The sequence below is a fragment of the Prionailurus viverrinus genome, chromosome B2 (genome assembly GCF_022837055.1).
Source record: "Prionailurus viverrinus isolate Anna chromosome B2, UM_Priviv_1.0, whole genome shotgun sequence".
Classification (NCBI taxonomy): domain Eukaryota; kingdom Metazoa; phylum Chordata; class Mammalia; order Carnivora; family Felidae; genus Prionailurus; species Prionailurus viverrinus.
In genome coordinates this window covers 75,615,341-75,636,301 of record NC_062565.1, presented here as the reverse complement: position 1 = coordinate 75,636,301, position 20,961 = coordinate 75,615,341, and the positions used below count along the sequence as shown (strand labels likewise).

General features: G+C 37.2%; 1 protein-coding gene across 2 annotated transcripts in view; it reads right to left on the bottom strand.

Moving 5' to 3' along the window:
- Nucleotides 1-20,961, bottom strand: part of LOC125166670 (cytochrome b5 reductase 4) — a 93,092-nt gene that overhangs the window by 51,298 nt on the left and 20,833 nt on the right. For both annotated transcript variants that reach the window (XM_047860652.1, XM_047860651.1), the window contains exons 3-4: nt 12,462-12,562; nt 8,604-8,685 (exon numbers count right to left, since the gene is read on the bottom strand). In XM_047860652.1, the coding sequence (XP_047716608.1) occupies nt 8,604-8,685; nt 12,462-12,562 (183 nt within the window). The remainder of the gene's footprint in view (nt 1-8,603; nt 8,686-12,461; nt 12,563-20,961) is intronic.

Below are 20,961 nucleotides of genomic sequence, written 5' to 3'. Positions count from 1 at the left end.
TTTACCTCTGTTGGGTGAAGCCACAGGAGGACCCCCACGATAAAGAAAGAAAAAAAATCTGTTTTACCAGTATACTCATTTTTTAAATAAATATTTGATCAGGGTGCCTGCATGGCCCAGTCGGTCAAGCATCCAACTCTTGACTTCGGCCTAGGTCATGATCTCACAGCTTTTGGGTCTGAGCCTCACCTCAAGTTCTGCGCTGAGAGCATGGAGCCTACTTGGGATTTTCTCTCTCCCCCCCTCTCTCTGCCCTTCCCCTATGCACACGCTCTCTCTCAAAATAAATAAATATAAAAAAAATAAATATTTGTTGGCCATCATCTTAATAAACATATTGACATAATGTGAAAGCATTTTGATAAAAAGTTAGGAAAATACGAATATATATTGTTTGCTTATGCACCCATAAATTTGGAAGGATTCATAATGAAATTAGAATAACATGGTTACCTTTGTGTATACATGGGAGGGGAAACCAGTAGATGGGAGACCGAGGTATGAATCATGTGATATGCATTACTTACACATACTTGAATGCATTACACATACTTGAATCATGTGAATGCATTACTTATTCAAAAAAATTAAATAAACGGAATTAAAAATAAAATGTTGATACATTCTCTTGAACACACACAATATGATAAATGCTTTAAAAGAGGTATGTAGCATACCTAGAAGCATAGAATGGGATATCTCTAGTTGGAAGGAATTTGAAAGGACTCCATTGAGGAGGTAATATTTTAGCTACGTTTTGACAATATCCAGGCATTTGTCACTGAGGCCCTGAAGAAAAGCATCCTAGGAAGACAAATGCTGAGTATTTATATTTGAGCATTTAACATGTAGCTACATACCTCATCTTCTTATTTCCAAAGGTCGGTATCATGTAACCACCAGATATGAGTTCAGTCTTATTACCAGAGATCTTATCACCAAGACCAAAATGCAGCATTCTATATTCCCTTAACTACTCAGGCTTGCCAGAAGATGGCTCCCTGGCTCTCTACAATATGTTTAATAATCATTTTTTCTCTAGAAATTCTTCCATATTTCTAAATGGAACTCCTCATAACATAAATGAGGCTTAAGTCTTATTTTCGTTTCAAGTTACACACTAATTTCTCAAATCTTATAAAATTTAATGATTTCAATATTTCTAAACTATCTTTACCTTTTACTTTCCTTTACTCATCTTTGTAATCATCTTCTGAATTACCTTTAAATTTTATACATCCCTTAAACTTCAAGGCTCAGAATTACCCCTCACCCTAGAAATAGTTTACTGGCAGAATTAAAATAAGTAATTAATAGTTGAAACACATACTCTGAAAAATTCCAGGGTTAAAGAGATTTTAAAGTACTAGAATGTGTACGTACTCCTGGTCAGTTTTCTTCCTACTACTCATTTCACTAGTCACAGAATAAACTGCATTTTTAGAAGTTCGTGGTTTCTCTGTAGGTAGGGTATACTTGATATTTTTTATTCAATCCCCCAATTTATCAGTTATTTTCCATTCTTGTCATATCCTCTTAGGGTTAACCACTCCTTCCTTATTTGGCATCACCTGCACATGAATATACGCATGTTCAAAAATCATCTTTCCCTGAAAACAAAACAAATACTAACCTAAACCAAACACTGGTCAGTAGCACCCACAGAGCATGACACACTTCCTATTCAGGTTTGCACCTGCCCTTGACCAGGGACTTCTCACCCCCATTTTCAATGACCTCTCCCTTATATCTTTCTGGCAGGAATCACTCAGACAATGGACTGACAGCAGCAAAAGCAAATTAAGGCAGCCTGACTAACACAGCAAATTTACTCATCTGGTAAGGTCCATATCACCACAACACCTTGCTCTTTCTCTCCACTAGTTAAGCCTCGGCTGGCCTTGCTTTCCTCCTATCAGTTGGCACCTGAGCTTATATTTTGCCCACCCACTGAGCCCATTTTACCGAGGAAACTGAAGCTCCTCGATGAGAGAACTTTGACTTTACTTCGAACTTCCAGCCAGCAGCCAGCCCATTCAATAGTTACTTGTCTACATACCAGCTTCACATACGTGTGCTGTGGATACTATCATTTTTAAGAATAGAAAACTAAAGTAGAGGGTCTCACTACTTCAGCACTAGTAACATTTTGGGCTGGACAATTCTTTGTTGTGGGAGTCTATCCTGTGCATGGTAGGCTATTCCGTGGCATCACTGCCCTCTCCTCTACCCACTAGAATGCCAGGAGCACCTAGTTTAGTTGTGCCAACCAAAATGTTTCCAGACAGTGGCCCCTTGAGTAGCAAAATCAACCCCTGTTGAAAATCACTGGCATAAATTTAAAAAAATTATGCAAATGTGGGTAACTTTAATGAGTGATTCTTTGCCTTACCAAAGGAAGCACTCATGAGTTCTATAAATGGCAAGATTCTCCAAATGAATAACTACAGCCTTGAAATAAGGTACATATACATAAAAACCTCAGTATCTTCACTTTTATTTTTATTCACTTACTGGGGTTTTTTTCAAGTTTTTATTTAAATTCGAGTGAGTTAACATATAGCATCTTCACTTTTAAAGTAAAGATGTTAAAACAGCTCTAAACCCTCTTCCACCTTTAAGTATTCTACTGATATGGTTCCAAGTGCTTTACAGTCAGTAACTGCTTGAGAGAGTGGGTATGAAAACAAAAAACATAAAGTATTAGAAACCATGATAAACTGATGAGAAATTAGGAAGAGACACTTTTGGGGTACCTGGATGGCTCAGTCAGTTAAGTGTCCACCTCTTGATTTCAGCTCAGTTCATGATTTCACAGTTCGTGAGTTTGAGCCCCCCTTCGAGCTCTGCACTGACAAGTGGGGGGCTTGCTTGGGATTCTCTCTCTCTGTCTCTCTGCGCCCCTCCCTTGCTCACTCTCTCTTGAGCTAAAAAATAAATGAACTTAAGACAAATTAAAAAAAAAAAGAGAGAGAGACATTTCTGACACTGCACTATGCCACTGGAAAATATGATTAGTATTTTTAAAATATGACTTACATTAAAATTTTTTAAAGTACACTTACTTTACTTACATTACTTATATTTACTTACATTACTTACTTTACTTACATTAAAATTTTTTAAGGGGCGCCTGGGTGGCTCAGTCGGTTAAGCGTCCAGCTTCGGCTCAGGGCATGATCTCACAGTCCGTGAGTTCGAGCCCCGCGTCGGGCTCTGTGCTGACTGCTCAGAGCCTGGAGCCTGTTTCCGATTCTGTGTCTCCCTCTCTCTCTGCCCCTCCCCCATTCATGCTCTGTCTCTCTCTGTCTCAAAAATAAATAAACCTTAAAAAAAATTTTTTTTTTAATTTTTTAAGTATAAAAATAAAAGTGAAGATACTGAGGTTTTTATTTAAATGTACCTTATTTAAAGGCCATGGTTATTCAATTGGAGAATCCCTCCATTTATAGAACTCATAGATGCTTCCTTTTGTAAGGCAAAGAATCGACTCATTAAAGTTACCCACTTTAAAAAATTTGGTCTCGAACAGTGCTGCCCAGAAGAAATGCAATGCAAGCCATAAGCATAATTTTAAATTTTCTAATGACCACATTAACAAAAAGTAACAGGTTAAATTAATTTTAGTAATGTCTTTTTACTAACCACAATAGATCCAGAATATTATCATTTCAATGTGTAATCTATGTAAAACTTATGAGATGTTTTACATTTTTTACAACGAAGTCTTAAAATGCAGTCTTTTACACTTTTAACACATCTCAGCTTGGACGAGGCACATCCTAGCATTCAACAGCCACATGTGGCATGCAGCTACAATAATGGCAGCTGAGAACTAAAATAGGGCGAGAAGCAAGAACATTTTTCATCTTTGCCAGACAACGTAGTGTTCCACATAAATAAATAATCAAGAACCGAAGCTTAACTTTCCAAGGGAAGTTTCTCCTTTTATTCATTATTGATCTTTTTAAAGCACAATATAAACGGTAATGCTTTTCAAACAAAGGATTACAAAAAACACTGATTCTTTGCTTGATAAAGATCCACCAGTATCATGTTTTATATTCTGGTGCAGTTAGCTTTGCTGTTTTCTTCCTACATACCTGTGCATTTCACCACCGCCACGCTAGAAACCACCAGATAAATTGAAAACTATCCTCCCAGAACTGCCCAGCTGTGGAGACGGCCATAAAATGCCAATTCTGGATTCCCCTGCTTTGGGGTCTGGCAGACCACCTCCTTAAAAGAGTATGTGAGGGATCTTGTACTGAAAGAAGCCCATGCATTAAAATTCTCCTTCAGTGTAGCTCCTGGGTGCCCATCTCCCCCCCCCCACAAATCCCCATGCCAGCGATAGTCTCTTTCCCCCTACTGTTCTCACTTCATCTTTGTTTTCATTCTCTGCTCCTCCTTCAACTCTTTTCATCCTCTGTTCCCATTTCATCCAGAAGTTCCAACCGGAGAGTGAACACATGCTGCAGTTTGCCAGTCACAGTTTATCCCCTGTTGTCTCACCACGATTACTCACAGAGCCTCCTTGCATGCTCAGAGCTGCCCCAGTTTGGACAATTACACAGTTACCCTGTTCTAATAATTTCTATCAATAAGGCCCAGCAGAGATCAATGATCAATCCCTGCTCATACACGAAAGGCACAATTGGTACTTATGTTAAAATGGAACTTCACCTTAATTATCAGGAACATTCCTTATTTCTGACACATTAGATCTTTCTCTTTAGTTACCCTGTTCATTTTACATGCTCTACTCCTGCTGGTTAGCCTGGAGTCCAAACTGTATCTTGAGTCTCTACTGTTAACAAAACAAAACAAATAACAAAAACGATCCACTTACTTGGAATCAACACCTTTCTGATTTGTAAAATTCTTGTCTTTGCTTCCTAATGCTTTTCAAGTTGTCTCATCACTCCCAGCTACTGGCCTCACCCTAGCATAAACACTTACACTCCAAAAAGGCTTTAGAGTGAAACCTGGATTCACAGCCCTAATCTCACATGCTCTGGCAATAACAATAATACTTTCTTTTTTACAGAAACAGAACCATCTTTCGAGGTGAAACACTTCAGTCCATGCTGGTTTACGCCTGATAACTGTAGGGACACACAAAGGAACAGAATGTAAGCAGCCTCAGTACCGCAGGGGTGGAGGGGTGAAGGTAGCTAGGACCGCGGCAACTACTTCTACCAGCTCCACTGCTCACCCCCCTGCAGCTTATTAGGCGCTAGTGGTCAGCAAACATGCCTTTGCTTAATCCTCACAATAACGTTAGCATGTTTTCTTCTTAAATCCCATTTTACTGCTGAGGGAAAACTCTCATATCTGTCAACTGGTACCAAAGAACATAACAGCTTATAAGTGGCAGAGATGTGCTCTGACCCCATGTCAGCTTCATGAAATTTGTGCTTTCTGTAGATCCTATGCTGCCTCAGTAATCAATATTTAAGGACAGTGACAGCTGAGGACAGTGTTAAAAAGGAAACTTTTAATTTATGAATACAAAGTATCTGACTCCATATCTCATTCTGCGTAGGAAATGTGTTCATACCCCCCTGAGCCAGGTGGTGACGAGGAGAAAGAATACTCACCACAGTTTACTTCTTTGTGATTAGGATTCAGAAAGCCTGTCTCCTCGACCCTTCCAACCTCCTGGTTTTGGTTTTGTGGTTGCTGTTTTATTTTTTAATTTTTCCTTTTCAGTCTTACCTACCTGTATCTAATCCTCCTCGTTACTGAATGATTTTAGGTTGCCAGTTATTTTCTCTCAGCAGTTTTAAGATACTGTTCTACTGTTTTCTGGCTTCTACTGTTCTTCTGGTAAACAGGCTATAGCGGCTTATAAATTACACTAGTAACTTAGCTGTCAATTCACCAAGCACTGGTCTGTTACTAAATCCGTCTCTCTCTGGCTGTTTCTGGATCTTCTCATTGTCTTCAGTGTCCTGCAGTTTTACTACAAAGAGTCCATGTGTGGATTTCTTTTTATTTTGTTTGGGATTTGCCAAACTTAATGAATTTGAGGATTTATGACATTAGTTCTAGAACATTCTTAGCCATTATCCCTTCAAGATGTTGCCTCTTCCTCATTCTCACTTCTACTTACTTCTGGAAATCTGATTACAAGGGTTGGATCCCCCACACCTCTTGCATATTTTTTTACCCCTTTGTTTCTCTGTGGTACATTCTGTATAATTTACGCTGCTCAATCTTGCCATTCACTGAGCTCTTCTACTATGTCTAAACTCTTTGGTTACTTGTGCTATGTAATTTTTAAACTCACCACCTCTATTTTTCATTTCTAGAAATTTTCTCTTGTTTTTTAATTCAACACAATTAAATTTTAACAGTCTCTGTTAACAATTTTAACAGTCTCTTGTTTTTTACTCATGTTACTAATAGATTCTTACTGTCCTTAACATTTCAAATATAACTAGTTTTAGTCTGTATATGAATAATGAAGCCCTAAGGGTGAAATTCTGCTCTTGTTTCTTGCAGAAACAAGAAACAATGATTTGTTTCCTCATGTGTTGTCTAATTTTTTTATTGGACACTAATAATTATCTGATGTGTACCTGTGGGAATTTTGAGGGCTTTAGGTCATAAGCGTGTTTCACGATTAAAAATGTGTATACACCTCTGACAAACAGCCTGGGAAACTACTAATGGGAGGCCATTTTATTTTTTGGTTTGAGGTTTCTGAGACCACATAGGTGGAATATATTTGAATTCCCAACTCTTATGTAGGCAGGGCTGCGGTTACAAATTCTCTGAGGAAATCTCTCTTTCCTCTCCCCTGTCACCTCATAAATAAGGTCAGGGCAGACAAAATAACCTGACATTCCCTTGTGTTGGACAGATTTTCTTCATGCTTTCCCATTTCACTCATTACACAGACCTTCAAGAGTCCAAGCCATAGGAAGGGATCTCAGTTCCAACTCCCTGCTTTTAGAGACCCACAATCTGGTCTTCCACCCACTGTGTGACCATTAACATTCTGGCATGGCTCTTAATCTAGATGATATCCAGATCATCTAGATAAGTGCTAGAAGGAAACGGAGGCCTCAGAGCTAGCTCATCACCCTGGATTGCTGCCTGAACTTACCCTTTTTGTATGGGGAAATATCTGGAGATTTTGAACCAATCCGCTTATTTTAAATGGTGTTTATCATATTTGGTGAAGTATTTTGAGAGTCATCTGTCTTTCATTTCCAGAGAGGAAGAAAGAAACCAGAAAAGTCCTTTTTCTAACTTTACGTCCCTTATGGAATAAGAGCCTCAGGAACCCGCATACTTTCTGATACTACAGAAGAAGACATGACCATTAGTACCAGATTATGTAAATGAGATAAGGAACAGTCAGGATGAGGTAAAAGTAGTCATTCAGAAACTCGAATTAATACTGTGTCTCCCGCTGGCAGTGAATTAGTGAATTTAGGAGTCAGTTAAAAGGAGAAAGGAATTGGCTTAAAACGTAAACTGGTTTGGAAGAACTTCCAGACACTAAAAGTCACATTAGTGTGCTTTTGGTATACACACATACTGCTTATTTGTTTTGTAACAATGGGAAGAAAAAGAAATAATCCTTTTTGAGCATCTATTACACTCACGGTGAAAGGAACTTTACTCATGTTACTTCCTAGTCCTATGAATCACTGTACAGATGAAAACTGAGGGTCAGAGGTAGAAACTGGCCCAAAGACTGCACAGTCAATAGGCCGTGGAGCTAGGGTTCAAATCTGGGCATGCCTGTGCTATTTCCACACTGCTGACGGAGGCCTTGAGTGACAAAATTCACTGAACTAATAAACAGAAGACTCAGGTCAAATAAGCCAATTTATTCTTAATTGAGTGTCAAAGTCAGGAGTTACTTAAAAGAAACAACTACCGTTCTATCCACAGTCAAGAATTAAGGGCAGCATTTCTGCTATTCCTGTTGCATGTCCAAAATTTTCAGAGAGTGCTCTTCTGAAAGAAGCTTAGGAGGCAAAGAGGTGATCTCCAACACCATACAGATTGTAGAGTCAGGTCAGAAGGTTAGGGTAGGGAATTGGGTGTATTTTAAAAGTAGTTTAAAATCAGAACAAGGGTTTTCCATAATACAGGGGCAAGGAGGGGAAGGTTCAAGGCAAATGGGAGACAAAGCTGGGAGGAAAAATTTCATTGTATAACATCATAATTTCTGGGTTTTGAGTCATGTGACTATATTACATATTCAAAAAAATAAATTCTCAAAAACGAGTCTAAAATTCAACTCTAACCAAGTGTTCTAGCTAACCCATGTAACAACAGAATAAAAGACTAATAATGAAAACTAAATAAGAAGTAAATAGAGTCCATTCACTTCCATAATGCTCATTCTTCACACGTATGAATGCTCTCTCAAAACCTGTCAATATTCTAAGGTTAAGTCATTGCTTCATTCATTCATTCATTCATTCATTTAAAATCTTTACAGTGGCTGGACCAGGAAGCCGGTGAAAAATAAGAACAATATAGTGATTTATTTAAATCTATCTGTCAAAATCTAAGTAAAAAAAAGTATGTGCATGTTACACATCACTGCCAGGTTAGCACTTGGCACAACTTACCTTTAGGAAGAGCAGGTTTAACTGCCATTCTGCCAACCAGGCATTCTTTCAGCATGGATTCATAATTGACCCAACGATGAACCTGGTGTGGGATGTAAATGACAGAGAAGCGACATGACTCTGACTCCATGAGATGTTCTAATTTTATTCGGAGCAAAACTAAACATACTTAGACTGCTCTGGAAAACTAAGCAGATTCAATTAGCCAGTAAGGCAGTGACAGGAAGGCAGCGTACAATGTTCTCCAAGTACCGTGTACAGACCTTTCAGATACCCATGAGGTCTCAACTAGTTTCATAATAATACTAAGATGTTATTTGTCTTTTTCACCAGTGTTGATGCTTGCACTAACGTGGAAAAGGCAATGCTAGGTAAAACTGCTTGCATGCTGGCAAGTCAAGGCAGAGGTTTCAATCTTTATATTCTTCACCATCACATACCCATGGGGGCGGGGGGATTGGTTTCATTTAAGAATATGCTTTATGAAGTAGAAGAAATTATTAATTTTCTTAAGTCTCAATGTCTGAGTAGAGGTCTTGCTTACATTCTGTGTAACAAAATGAGAAGTTCTCAAAAACGCTTCTGCTGCAAAGTAAGATCCTCACCTTGAAGGAAAATACCCAGGCAATTATTTGATTTGCAAACTGAACTGAGCTTTTGTCTCAGAAGACCATTTATATGTAAAAGAAAAAAAAAAATGACTGATAAACAAACTGGTTATTCAGACTTGGGTATCTGACAGACATTTTCTTGAAAACGAACAGACTGAGATTGTCACGTCAAGGAAAACAACTGCCATTATTTGTTGCCTGACTCATCAGTGGGAATTAAATTTAAACACCCTCTGGAGGACACGCAGCTCTTTCACTGAGTAATTTGTGAATTTACCTGAGAAAATATTCACATACACACGAAGATGCAAGTACCAGGATATTCATCACAGCACTATTTATATTAGCAAAATATTGGAAACAACCTAGATGTCGAATTGTAAAAGACCAGTAAAAGAAAACTAATAAATTATTCAATAAAATACTAGATAATCAGGAAAATAATCAGGTCAAATAATACTGATATGAGAATGCTTGTGTACACTCCTGAGTTAGTAAATATATACTAAAATAACAAATATGCAATATATGTATATAATTATAAAGGAGCCTCCATTTATTAATATAAATTAAAATTCCATATACCAAATATTTATGGAGCATCCAATAACATGTAAAGCACTATCCCTGGGGCTAGAGCATTGGGTAGAATTTTAACAGATAAATGAAGAAGAAGGATATCCAAGGAGGCAAAAGTATGAGGTATCCCAATCATAGAATGGGTGATTGGCTCAAAGTACTTCCATTTGCTCAAAGCCAAATGCATGTTGAGGATATTTACTTTAATACAGTCTTTTGAAGGCCTCAAAGGCCATGATAATGACTTTTGATTTATCCCATTGTCAATGGTGAGCATCAGAGAGCTGTAGAACAAGGTGCTAAGATGACTGTCTTTAAGAACAATAATCTAGCTGTCATGTTATTTACATTGGTACTGGAAAGTAAAGGGATTTGTACAGTGTTACAATGGTAGGGCCAGAGAAGGTGATAATGACTTGATCTAAGGCAGTGGGAAGAGAGAAAAGAATGTAACGTTTAAAGACAGCATCATGGGATTTCGCTAGTGACCAGATAGTGGTGCACAATGAGAAAAGGCAAAAATTACTTAAGTGGCTTCAAGTCCCCATTACCAGAAAGAGGAAAACAGAGGGGGAATAAAAGGGAAGTAGATGGGTTGATATATTATTTGAGAGCAAAATGAGTTGAAGTGCCAACAGGTTATCAAACTGCCCATCAAGCATCTGAAAATACACAACAAGAGGTCAGAAGCAGGATCTAAAGTAAAGACAAATCTGACAGAGAAAAGATTATTTAATATTCTTTGTGCAACTCAAATACTAGCCATGAATAAGTTCTCCAGTGTTTAAAGATATAAAAAGCTTCACCACAGAATCTAGAATATAAAGTTGTTTACTTCTGTGGTAAGTGAAAGTCTTAAATAAACATCATTGGTCCTATGAAAGCCAAGGGGAATGCAGCAATCTGGTAACTAACATACTGTTTAAACTGCTAAAGAATTTAACACTATAGCAGTTCTTGTGACTTCTCCGAAACAATTTTGCTTAAATAAGGTCCATATTAACTTCACAACACTGAGGAATATAAATAGGACTATATTTTACTGAGGAATCTTCTTGTGGAAGAGTATATTCAGAATCAAGAGGTTACAGAATAGATATAAGAAAAAAGTATGGCAGACAATTTTTCACACAAATGCTTCCAAACTTTTCTATTTGGCTTGCATTGAGAGACAATAACAACTACCAAATGACGATAAGAATTTGCCTTAAAACAGCAATAAGGGGGCACCTGGGTGGCTTAGTTGGTTAAGCATATGGCTCTCAGGTCATGATCTCGCAGTTTCATGAGTTGGAGCCAGCGTTGGGCTCTGCGCTGACAGTGTGGAGCCTGCTTGGGATTTTCTCTCTATCTATCTCTCCCTCCCTTGCTCATGCTGTCTCTCTGTCTCTTTCTCTCTCAAAATAAGTAAAAATTAAAAGTTAAAAATTAAAAAAAAAACAAACCAGCAATAAGAACCTCCCAAGGAGAATGCTATTATGACCAATGGCCAAACATGACTTTTCTTCAACCAAGGAAGAACACTAATTGCAAATAGGATTCTGCTATTTAAGCAGATGCACATTAAGTACATTTAAATATAAAACAAACTATATTTCTGGCAACCTGGTCAAAAATTAAATCCTAAAATGGATGAAAAAGTAGAAGGAACAGAAATCAAATTATATTTGTTCAGAAGTCAACTCTAAAAATAACCCAATCTGACTCTGGTATCTGAAATGGTAAAATCCCAGTACTACAATGTGGATAATCATCACAAAATACAAAATAAAGTATATGTGAGACAAAAGCAAATTTCTGTTCTTCTCAAGATTGTTTCGGGGCGCCTGGGTGGCGCAGTCGGTTAAGCGTCCGACTTCAGCCAGGTCACGATCTCGTGGTCTGTGAGTTCAAGCCCCGCGTCGGGCTCTGGGCTGATGGCTCAGAGCCTGGAGCCTGTTTCCGACTCTGTGTCTCCCTCTCTCTCTCTGCCCCTCCCCCGTTCATGCTCTGTCTCTCTCTGTCCCAAAAATAGATAAACGTTGAAAAAAAAAAAAAAAAAGATTGTTTCAAAATAACAGTTCACCCTATTGACAGCAAACATAACTCTATATAACTTTAAAATAGTATAAGAGCCAATGTTTGTTTTTAGTCAATGTAAGGGGAAAGATGACTAATTTAAATAAACGTCTTTTGAAATATACATTCAGAATCTCTGCTATCACTCTAGGAAAAATAAGTTTTCTATTCATTAATCATCTGATTTTCTACATGATAAGCAGATTCAGTACAGCAAGATAGGCCAATTATATAACAATTCCCAAATGAGAAAAAACTAAGGGCAGAGAAGTTAAATGGCTTGTTCTTTTTTCCAATTGTTACTGTCGTCCATAAGCCAATCGTCATCATAATCAAAATTAATTAAAACTGAGTAATCAGCTGCTAGCAGAGGAGACAGCAAGCACTTAAGAGGAGACTCCTGGATACAGATTTGAAACCATCTCTAAAATTATAGTAAAATAATTCAAAGACAAATTAAACAGTTGTTACTCTCGAGCATCTTCCCAAATTTCAATATTCAAGCCAATGCATATGAAATTTGTGCAACTATTTTTTTCTACAACTATCACACTGCTAAATCTAAGAGAACCCTCCCACTGTAATAGTATGATTAATTTCACCACCTTACCTGATCAAAAAGGTCAGTACCATCCGATCCTGCCGCTCTCATTAGTTCATCTTCTCCACCAGGATGATACTCCATATATGGAGTGACATTATAAACAAACCCTGTATCAAAACAAGAGGAAATAATATCATAAAAAAACTTCTTAAAAATTATACAAACTAGAAATGTAAGTTTCAATAAATCTTTTCAAATACATCCTTTTTAGCAAATCATTATTATTTCTAAGTATTAAAAACATCAACGGTCAAAGATTTCACCATACTCGCAAGCTAACAAGTTAGCCTGCCAGTTTCATGGGTCCTCGGCAGAAAACATCAGACACAGAGGACAGTTTAGTACTCACATCACTAGCAGTACCCACAATATCAGCATTTGCATGAGTTCCCTGAACCCCAATTCCTACAGACCTTTGGGAAGAGGGTCAGATCATACCTGTACACTCAATGTGCTGCATGACAAGAGGGGAAATTTGAGTTTAGGAAACTCGAGTCTTTTATAACGAGCAGTAAGCACACGTGTCCTTCGTTCTGGAGGAAGATATTTTCTTTATTGTACCCAACAGTAGGCAAGTGGTCCTTTGCTCTAGAGTCACTAGCTCTACCTCCTGAGGTTGTTTACTATGCACACATCCTTGAAAAGACAGTCAGTACTTCTGCTCATAAGACGTGCAAATATCTGAAAACCCTATAGAAAATTGCCTCCTAACACAAAGAAATAATCAAACACTGTTTATAATTTTTAAAAGCTCTCTCTCTCTAATATTTCTACTTCATCATCCTCTACTGCCCTGATAGGAGAATCTGATGAAAAAGAATCAAGGTCTCATCCATGTGTCTGATCATCTCAGTGAACACCAAGCAATCAAGGGTGCCTGGGCCACTTAGGCATGCTCTGGGAAAGCAAGCACAATTCTTTTCTGCAGTTGCCCAAGGAACAAAGATTATTGTTTAGATCTTAATAAACCCTTCATCTTCCCAGAGTACTTATTTCATCTGTTCATACATTTAAATGTATGGTTATCATTTTTTAAAAAAAGAACAGGAAACAACAAAGGAGGAGTTGCTTTGTTCTCAAAGCAAGAAGGCTAGGAGTTGCTAGCCTTCTCAAAGAAATGAGTTGCTTTTTAGTCCTTTACTTGAAAACTACAGAGTAGATAAATCCAGCCTTGAAGACACCTCAAGGGTGCCATGAGAACAAGTGGTTTTCTTCTATCCAGGACATTTCCCTCTCTATGTTATGACTTCCATGAATTTAAATCACCTCAGATAACTTAAAATGTTCATCTACAGAATAATCTTGGGAGGAAAGAAGTGATTGGGTTTCAGACCCAAAAAGGCACTGTAGTTTTTCCACAAGTTTAATTTTAGAGAATAACCAACTAGGTAGGTTTCTTTATAAAACTGCTTAAAAAGCAATTTAGGCAACAAAAAGAAGTAAATTCACAAAATCTTTCAGCAGTCCTCCAAATAAGTCTGAGGAGAAAAAAAAAAAAAAAGCAACCGGTGGAGTTTCCCCCTTCCTTCTTCCCTATCCATCTTCTCCACCACATTTGGAAGGAATTTTTCCTATTGTTTAGTGCTTCAAAATCCATAGTCCACAAATGCCAGAGATAATGATTAGGATCAGAATTATTCCCAATTGATTTTTTAAAGACAGAATGCCTTCCAGACAAAAGAATCCTAAACTTCCCCTGTAACCAAACCTTGACTAGAGTTTCTCAAAACATGAGACTTAGAACACACGATCACGCACCGTCTTTGATGGAATTTCATTACCTGTCAGTAACCAGCAGAAAGACAACCAGGCAGGCAGCCCTGCCAGCTATCCAGAATCAGCATAGAAAGCCTAAAACACCCCACACAAATTCTCTTCAGCCTCCCGACCCTTTAGACTGACCTTCAGCCTCTCTCATCAACTCACTCTGGACCTGAACAACTCCCCATGTTCTTTAAAGGGACAAGACCAGGAATGCCTAGACAATCCCTCACTATAAGGAATTGAGACTTAATGTCTCGGCCCAAGAAATGTTAGATCCAACCACATCTGGCTCATGATTTGTTAATTATGACATATAAACCTAGCTCCAAAAATGCAAATGATGTTTTTCGTCTGGTGCCGAGGCTCACTCTTCTCTCTTTTTCTTCCTCTATTTTATGTCCTTCCTTTTTCCTTTTCAAAAGCATTCCTGAAAACTAAAACTTCAATGTGGCAGAAGAAAACAAATGCAAAGAACCGAACCTTACGCTCTCCTTCTATGCTTCACTGTATTGTTTGTACCATATATGCTTTTTAAAAAACAAGCCTCTAGCTTCCTATATCCTTACTACCTGGTTTTTAGAAACTAATTTTGCAACTTTCTAAATTTTGCAACGACACAACTTCTTCCTACAGCTTTAGTTGCTCAAGTATGGCAGATGTATACAACTGATTGCCTATTAAACAGATAGTATTTGGGGGCCCACAGACATAATCTCAACTTTATGCTAGGCTATTAATAAATTCTGCAAAACCTAAATCCTAATAATGACATTAAGAACAAAAATAGGCAGGAAGAGATTCATAAAACACCAATCCTGAATGGTACAAAATTGCTGTGACCAAGATCCTCTGGTTACAGTCCAATTGGTGCTTTTAGCTCATCTACTTGGGTCACCTTCAGTTGCAGGGGAAGATTTAAGGAGAGTATCTACTGACTTTATTGATGAGTTGATCTATCCATCCACTCATCCACCCATCTACCCATCCATCCATCCATCCATCCATCCATCCATCCATCCATCTTATCTATCCATTCCCTCCTTTGTACTGCTTTTTTTTTTTTTTTCTGGATTTTGTTTTATAAATTCTGACCAGGGACAGATTGCCTGACTACTGTTAATAAAAGTTAATTTCACAATATATACACATACAAATCATAATGTTATCATACATTATGTACATCATACATAATGTACATCATAAACTTAAAAAGTGCTATATGTCAATTATATCTCAATGTAAGGGAAAAAATATAGATAAAAAAGAACAACTTATTAAAAATTAAAATTAAAATACAACAGTTTTATCAGGAACATATGCTCTAATGTTTAAATACATCACCTTTTAAATGCCCAAGCAAGGGGTACATTTTTAGCTAACTCATCCTAGCAGAGTTGCCGTGCAATCGAAAACATGCACTCAGAACAATGGCTACACTAAGTTTTTTAGGCAAGGTACTGGTAGTACCTGTGCCAATATTTTCACAGTAAGCTCTCTCTTTTGTGTTAATAGGTCTGGAACTCTGAGCTCTCAACTAAGTTCTTAGAATAACAATTACGCACTTTAAAATGACCAGTTAGTGCTTTGCATCCTCAGAAACTTACACTACTTGGGGTTCTCTCTCTCCCTCACTCTCTGCCCCTCTCCAGCTTATGCTTGCACACACACTCTCTCTCAAAATAAATAAATTTTAAAAACATGGAAATACTGCATAATACTTGGCATGTACGTGATAGGCAGTAAATAAATTTTTGTTGAATGAATACCATGTGGGGCTTTAGAGTTAAATCTATGTTTGAATTTTAAACAAAGATTAATTTTAAATCTGACTACAAAAATACCACTTTTACTTACAGCGGTAGTTCTCAAATTTGGGGACTTGAAGATCTCTTCACTCTTTAAAAAATTGAGGACCCCCAAAGGAGCTTTTGTTTATGATGGTTATATCTATTGATGTTTTTACCTTTCATAAATGAAAATTAAGAAATTTAAAAAGGCAGCTCTTTCTGCCCACAGGTCCTGTCCCTGTTCTTTAATAAAACAACGAAAGATGGAAAGAGAAAAAGACAAAGAGAAAAAGAAAAGAAAGAAATTTAAAGAATATTTTTAAATTAAAAATAAAAACAATAAGCTCACTATATATTATCCCAAATAATAGGTATTTTTATGAAAAATAACTATATTTTCCAAAAAAAAAAAAAAGCTAGAGAAGTGCCATGGTTTTAAATCTTGGCACATATCTTTAAAGCGTGGCTTAATAGTCGACACCTGTATTCTCATGTCACCTTCTGCACCTAATCTTATATACCTGTGAAAGAAGTATTTTTTTTAAAGGCAGATAACAGTATTACTACAAAGAATTTTTGGCCTTTGACCACCCACCGAAAGAGTTTTGAGCTCCCTCAGGAACCCCTGGATCATGCTTTGAGACTCTCTGACATAAAATAGAACAAAGAAAAAATGACAAATTATTAGTGGGTGTGTGGCCTGAACCATGGGGATGCAGTTCACTCCTTACTGGTGAGCTTTTAGGGTTCACATATGGTTACATAACCTGAAAAAGTATGGGAGCCTCATCTGGGAGATAGATTAATAGGTATAAATGTCACTTGAGTCTTACACTGTGGTGTCTGCTATAGAGCTGGCACTGAGAATAAGTTGAGGCTTGCTGCAATCCAGTTGTGAGTTCACTTATCTGAGATATGTGATTCAGGTTCTGTAGGTGGGAAAAGGCTTTTTCTACCTATGGGAAGTTGGAGTGGTAACTGAAAAAGAGTGCTCTGAAACAAAGTTTCACACAATGTTGCCGAGAATGGAACACGTCTGGCAGTTCCTCAAAAGGTTAAAAATAGACTGTATGTGATCCAGATTTATTCCTAGGTGGATACTCAAAAGAAAGAAAAATATATGCTCATGCAAAAACGTGTACATGAATGTTCATAGCAACATACTTCATAATAACTTAAATGTCAATGAGCTGATGAACAGATAAAGAAAGTGTATCATATCCATATGTGGAGTAATATTCAGCCAGAAAAAATACTGAAGTATTGACACATGCTACAACATGGATGAACCCTGAAAATAGTATACTAAGTGAAAGAAGGCAAACACAAAAGACCATATATTTCATGCTTTCATTTAAATGAAATGTCCCAAATTTAAAAGTCTCAAGAGACAGAAAGGACATTAGTGGTTACCTAGAGCTGGGGAGGATGGCTAAAGAATGTTTCTGCATATTGCTAAACCATAGCATCTGCAGTCAGTGACCGCTATATAGGGACTCAGATTCTTCACAACATTAGTATCAAAAACTCAAAGGTGATTTCTCCTTTTCAAAAAACTAATGAGTCTCCTTTTGTTTGCTTGTTTCTTTTTAATACTTTTTAAGTTCAGATCATGTGACCAGTGTTACTAGTGTCTCTTTTACTTGGCTGCTAGGAAGTTCAGGACTACATTTAATGCTCAATCACAGTAATATTGTTAGCTAGGTTAGGCAACTGGTATATTTTCTTTTCTTTTATGTTTTATTGTGGGTTTTTAAAATTCTTACACATAAAGTTAAACATTGTGTTGTACGATGCCTTAGTCTTTAGCAGTAACAGTTAGGGTTTAAATTACAACAAATATAAAAAGTATATGTGAAAAACGAGGGGCACTTACCAAGATGGAGAAGAGTTCTTTCTGTGCAAAATGGCAACATTAGTTTTTAGGTATAAAAATGATACTGAACATTGAACTCAAACCTTTAAATAAGCAGTGAGCTCCGAGACACTGGTACTATTTAAGTACATGATGGATGATGGTCTGTAGATCTTATAGAGGTTAAGTCCTGTACTAATGAGAAATCAGACTAAAAACTGACTTTAGAGTTTTCCCAGTTTTTTTTAATTTTTTTTTTTTAACGTTTATTTATTTTTGAGACAGAGAGAGACAGAGCATGAACGGGGGAGGGGCAGAGAGAGAGGGAGACACAGAATCGGAAGCAGGCTCCAGGCTCTGAGCCATCAGCCCAGAGCCCGATGCGGGGCTCGAACTCACGGACCGCGAGATCGTGACCTGAGCTGAAGTCAGACGCCCAACCGACTGAGCCACCCAGGCGCCCCGAGTTTTCCCAGTTTTAAGACATAGGGCTCAATCCCACGAACCGCGAGATCATGACCTAAACTGAAATCAAGAGTTGGTCACTTAATCAACTCAGCCACTTAGGAGCCCCTGTAGTATTTCTATTTACCACAGTTCATTTTGTTGGCTCTAAAATAAATGAAGGGTTCTAAAGGAAACATGTTTACTGGGTTAACACAGTAAAATCATAGCTTATTTTACAGTATTCAAATGCAGATCCAGTTTTGCAAGTGAAACTGTGACTACTTTGCCATCTTGTGTTCAATAAAGAAATAGCACATTATTTTTATTTTACATCTACTGATATTTATCTAGTTTCTCCTAGCAACTGCTGAGAGAGGCTGTTAAAATATGCAACAATGATTGTGGATTTTAAGTCTATCTTTCAATACTATTAATGTTTGTCTCATGTATTTTGAAACTTTGTTACAAGGCATAAACAGTCTTCCTAATGAACTGACTCTTTATCTCTAGTAAGATTTCTTGTCTTTGTCTGGTTATAGCTTGTATCTAATTTTAATATAGTCCAATCTTATTATACTTACTATCTAGACAGTACATGTTTTTCTAAGCATTTACTTTCAACCTTTCTGTCTCCTTATATTTAAAATGTATCCCTTATACAGAGCACCTGAACAGACATTTCTACAAAGAGATACAAATGGTCACCAGGCACATGAAAACATGCTCAACATCATTTATCATCAAAAAAAAAATGCAGATCAATCCACAATGAGATATCACCTCGTATCTGTCAGAATGAGTAAAATCAAAAACATGAGAAATAACAAGTGTTAGCAAGGATGTGGAGAAAAAGGAACCCTCACGTACCGGCAGTAGGAAATCAAATTGGTGCAGCCACTGTGGAAAACAGTATGAAGTTCATCAAAAAAATTAAAAATGAGGGGCGCCTGGGTGGCGCAGTCGGTTAAGTGTCCGACTTCAGCCAGGTCACGATCTCGCGGTCCGGGAGTTTGAGCCCCGCGTCGGGCTCTGGGCTGATGGCTCAGAGCCTGGAGCCTGTTTCTGATTCTGTGTCTCCCTCTCTCTCTGCCCCTCCCCCATTCATGCTCTGTCTCTCTCTGTCCCAAAAATAAATAAACGTTGAAAAAAAAAATTAAAAATGGAAATACTGTAGAATCTATAATTCCACTACTGGGTATTTATCCAAAGAAAACAAAGACACTAATTTGAAAAGATACATGCACCCTTATGTTTATTACAGCCTTATTTACAATGGCCAAGATATGAAAGCAACCCAAGTGTCCATTGATTGATGAATGGATAAAGATGTGGTATATTATATACACAGTGGTATATTGGTCAGCCATAAAAAAAGAATGAGGTCTTGCCATTTGCAATAAACGGATGAACCTAGAAGGATTATGCAAAGTGAAATAAGTCAGACAGACAAATACCATATAATTTCACTCATAAGTGGAATGTAAGAAACAAAACAAATGGACAAAGAAAAAAAGAGACAAAAAAAGTGACTCTTAAATACAGAGAAAAAAAACTAGTGGTTCCCAGAGAGGAGGCGGGTTGGGGGATGGGTGAAATACACGGAGGGGATTAAGAGTGCACATATAGTAATGAGCACTGAGTAATGTATAGAATTGTTGAATCATTATACTATACACCTGAAACTAATATAACACTGTGTGTTAATTATACTTCAATAAAAAAAGAAAAAAAAAGGGAAGGAGTTGACCTAAGGTACTTTGGAAACCAATGTTTTGACTGGGAATGTAAAACTAAAGACAAAATTATACAAAACACTAAAATAAACCAACAAAGTGTATCCCTTATAGCCATCATGTAGTTAGGTCTTGACACACACAAACACACAATCTCTTTCAATTCAAATAACTGGTCCATTTATACTTGATTATTGATGTGGCTGAATTCAGAGCTACCATTTTATCAGTCTTCATTCTTATTCTCAAATTTTCTTTTTCTTCTTCCAAGTTTTCTGCCTGTGTCTCTGTTCCTCTTTCCCTGCCTTCTTTTGGGTTAACAAAGTATTTTTTAGAATTTCATTTTATCTACTGACTTTTTAGTTACACCTCTTTACATTATTTTTTAAGTGATTGTTCTAGGGATATATAGTATATGTCCTTAAGTACAACCAATCCACTTGAGTTAATACTGTACCCCTTTTTACATTTAATATAAAAACCATTTACCACTCTCCATTCCCTATACTTTGTGCAACCCCTCAGTAGAATGTTATAATTTTTGCTTTAAACATTAGTTACCTTTTTTTAACAGGTAAGAGGGGAAAAAGTAATTTTTTCCTCTTTATTCACATATTTACAATTTCCTAAAGATCTGAGCTTACATCTGGTATCATTACCCTTCAACCTGATGAACTTCCTGTCAAACTCCTTACAGTGTAGGTCAGCTAGTGCTGAATTCTCAGTTTTTGCTTATCTGAAAAAGTCTTTATTTCCTTTTTCTCTTTAAGGAATTCTGTAACTTTAAAGATACAGAATTCAGGGCTGATGCTGTAGGTTTTTCTCCTTCAACAAATCATTTTTATTGTTTCCGTGTGTGTGTGTGTGTGTGTGTGTGTGTCTGACTGTTGTCAAGATTTTCTCTTTATTTTTGGCTTTTA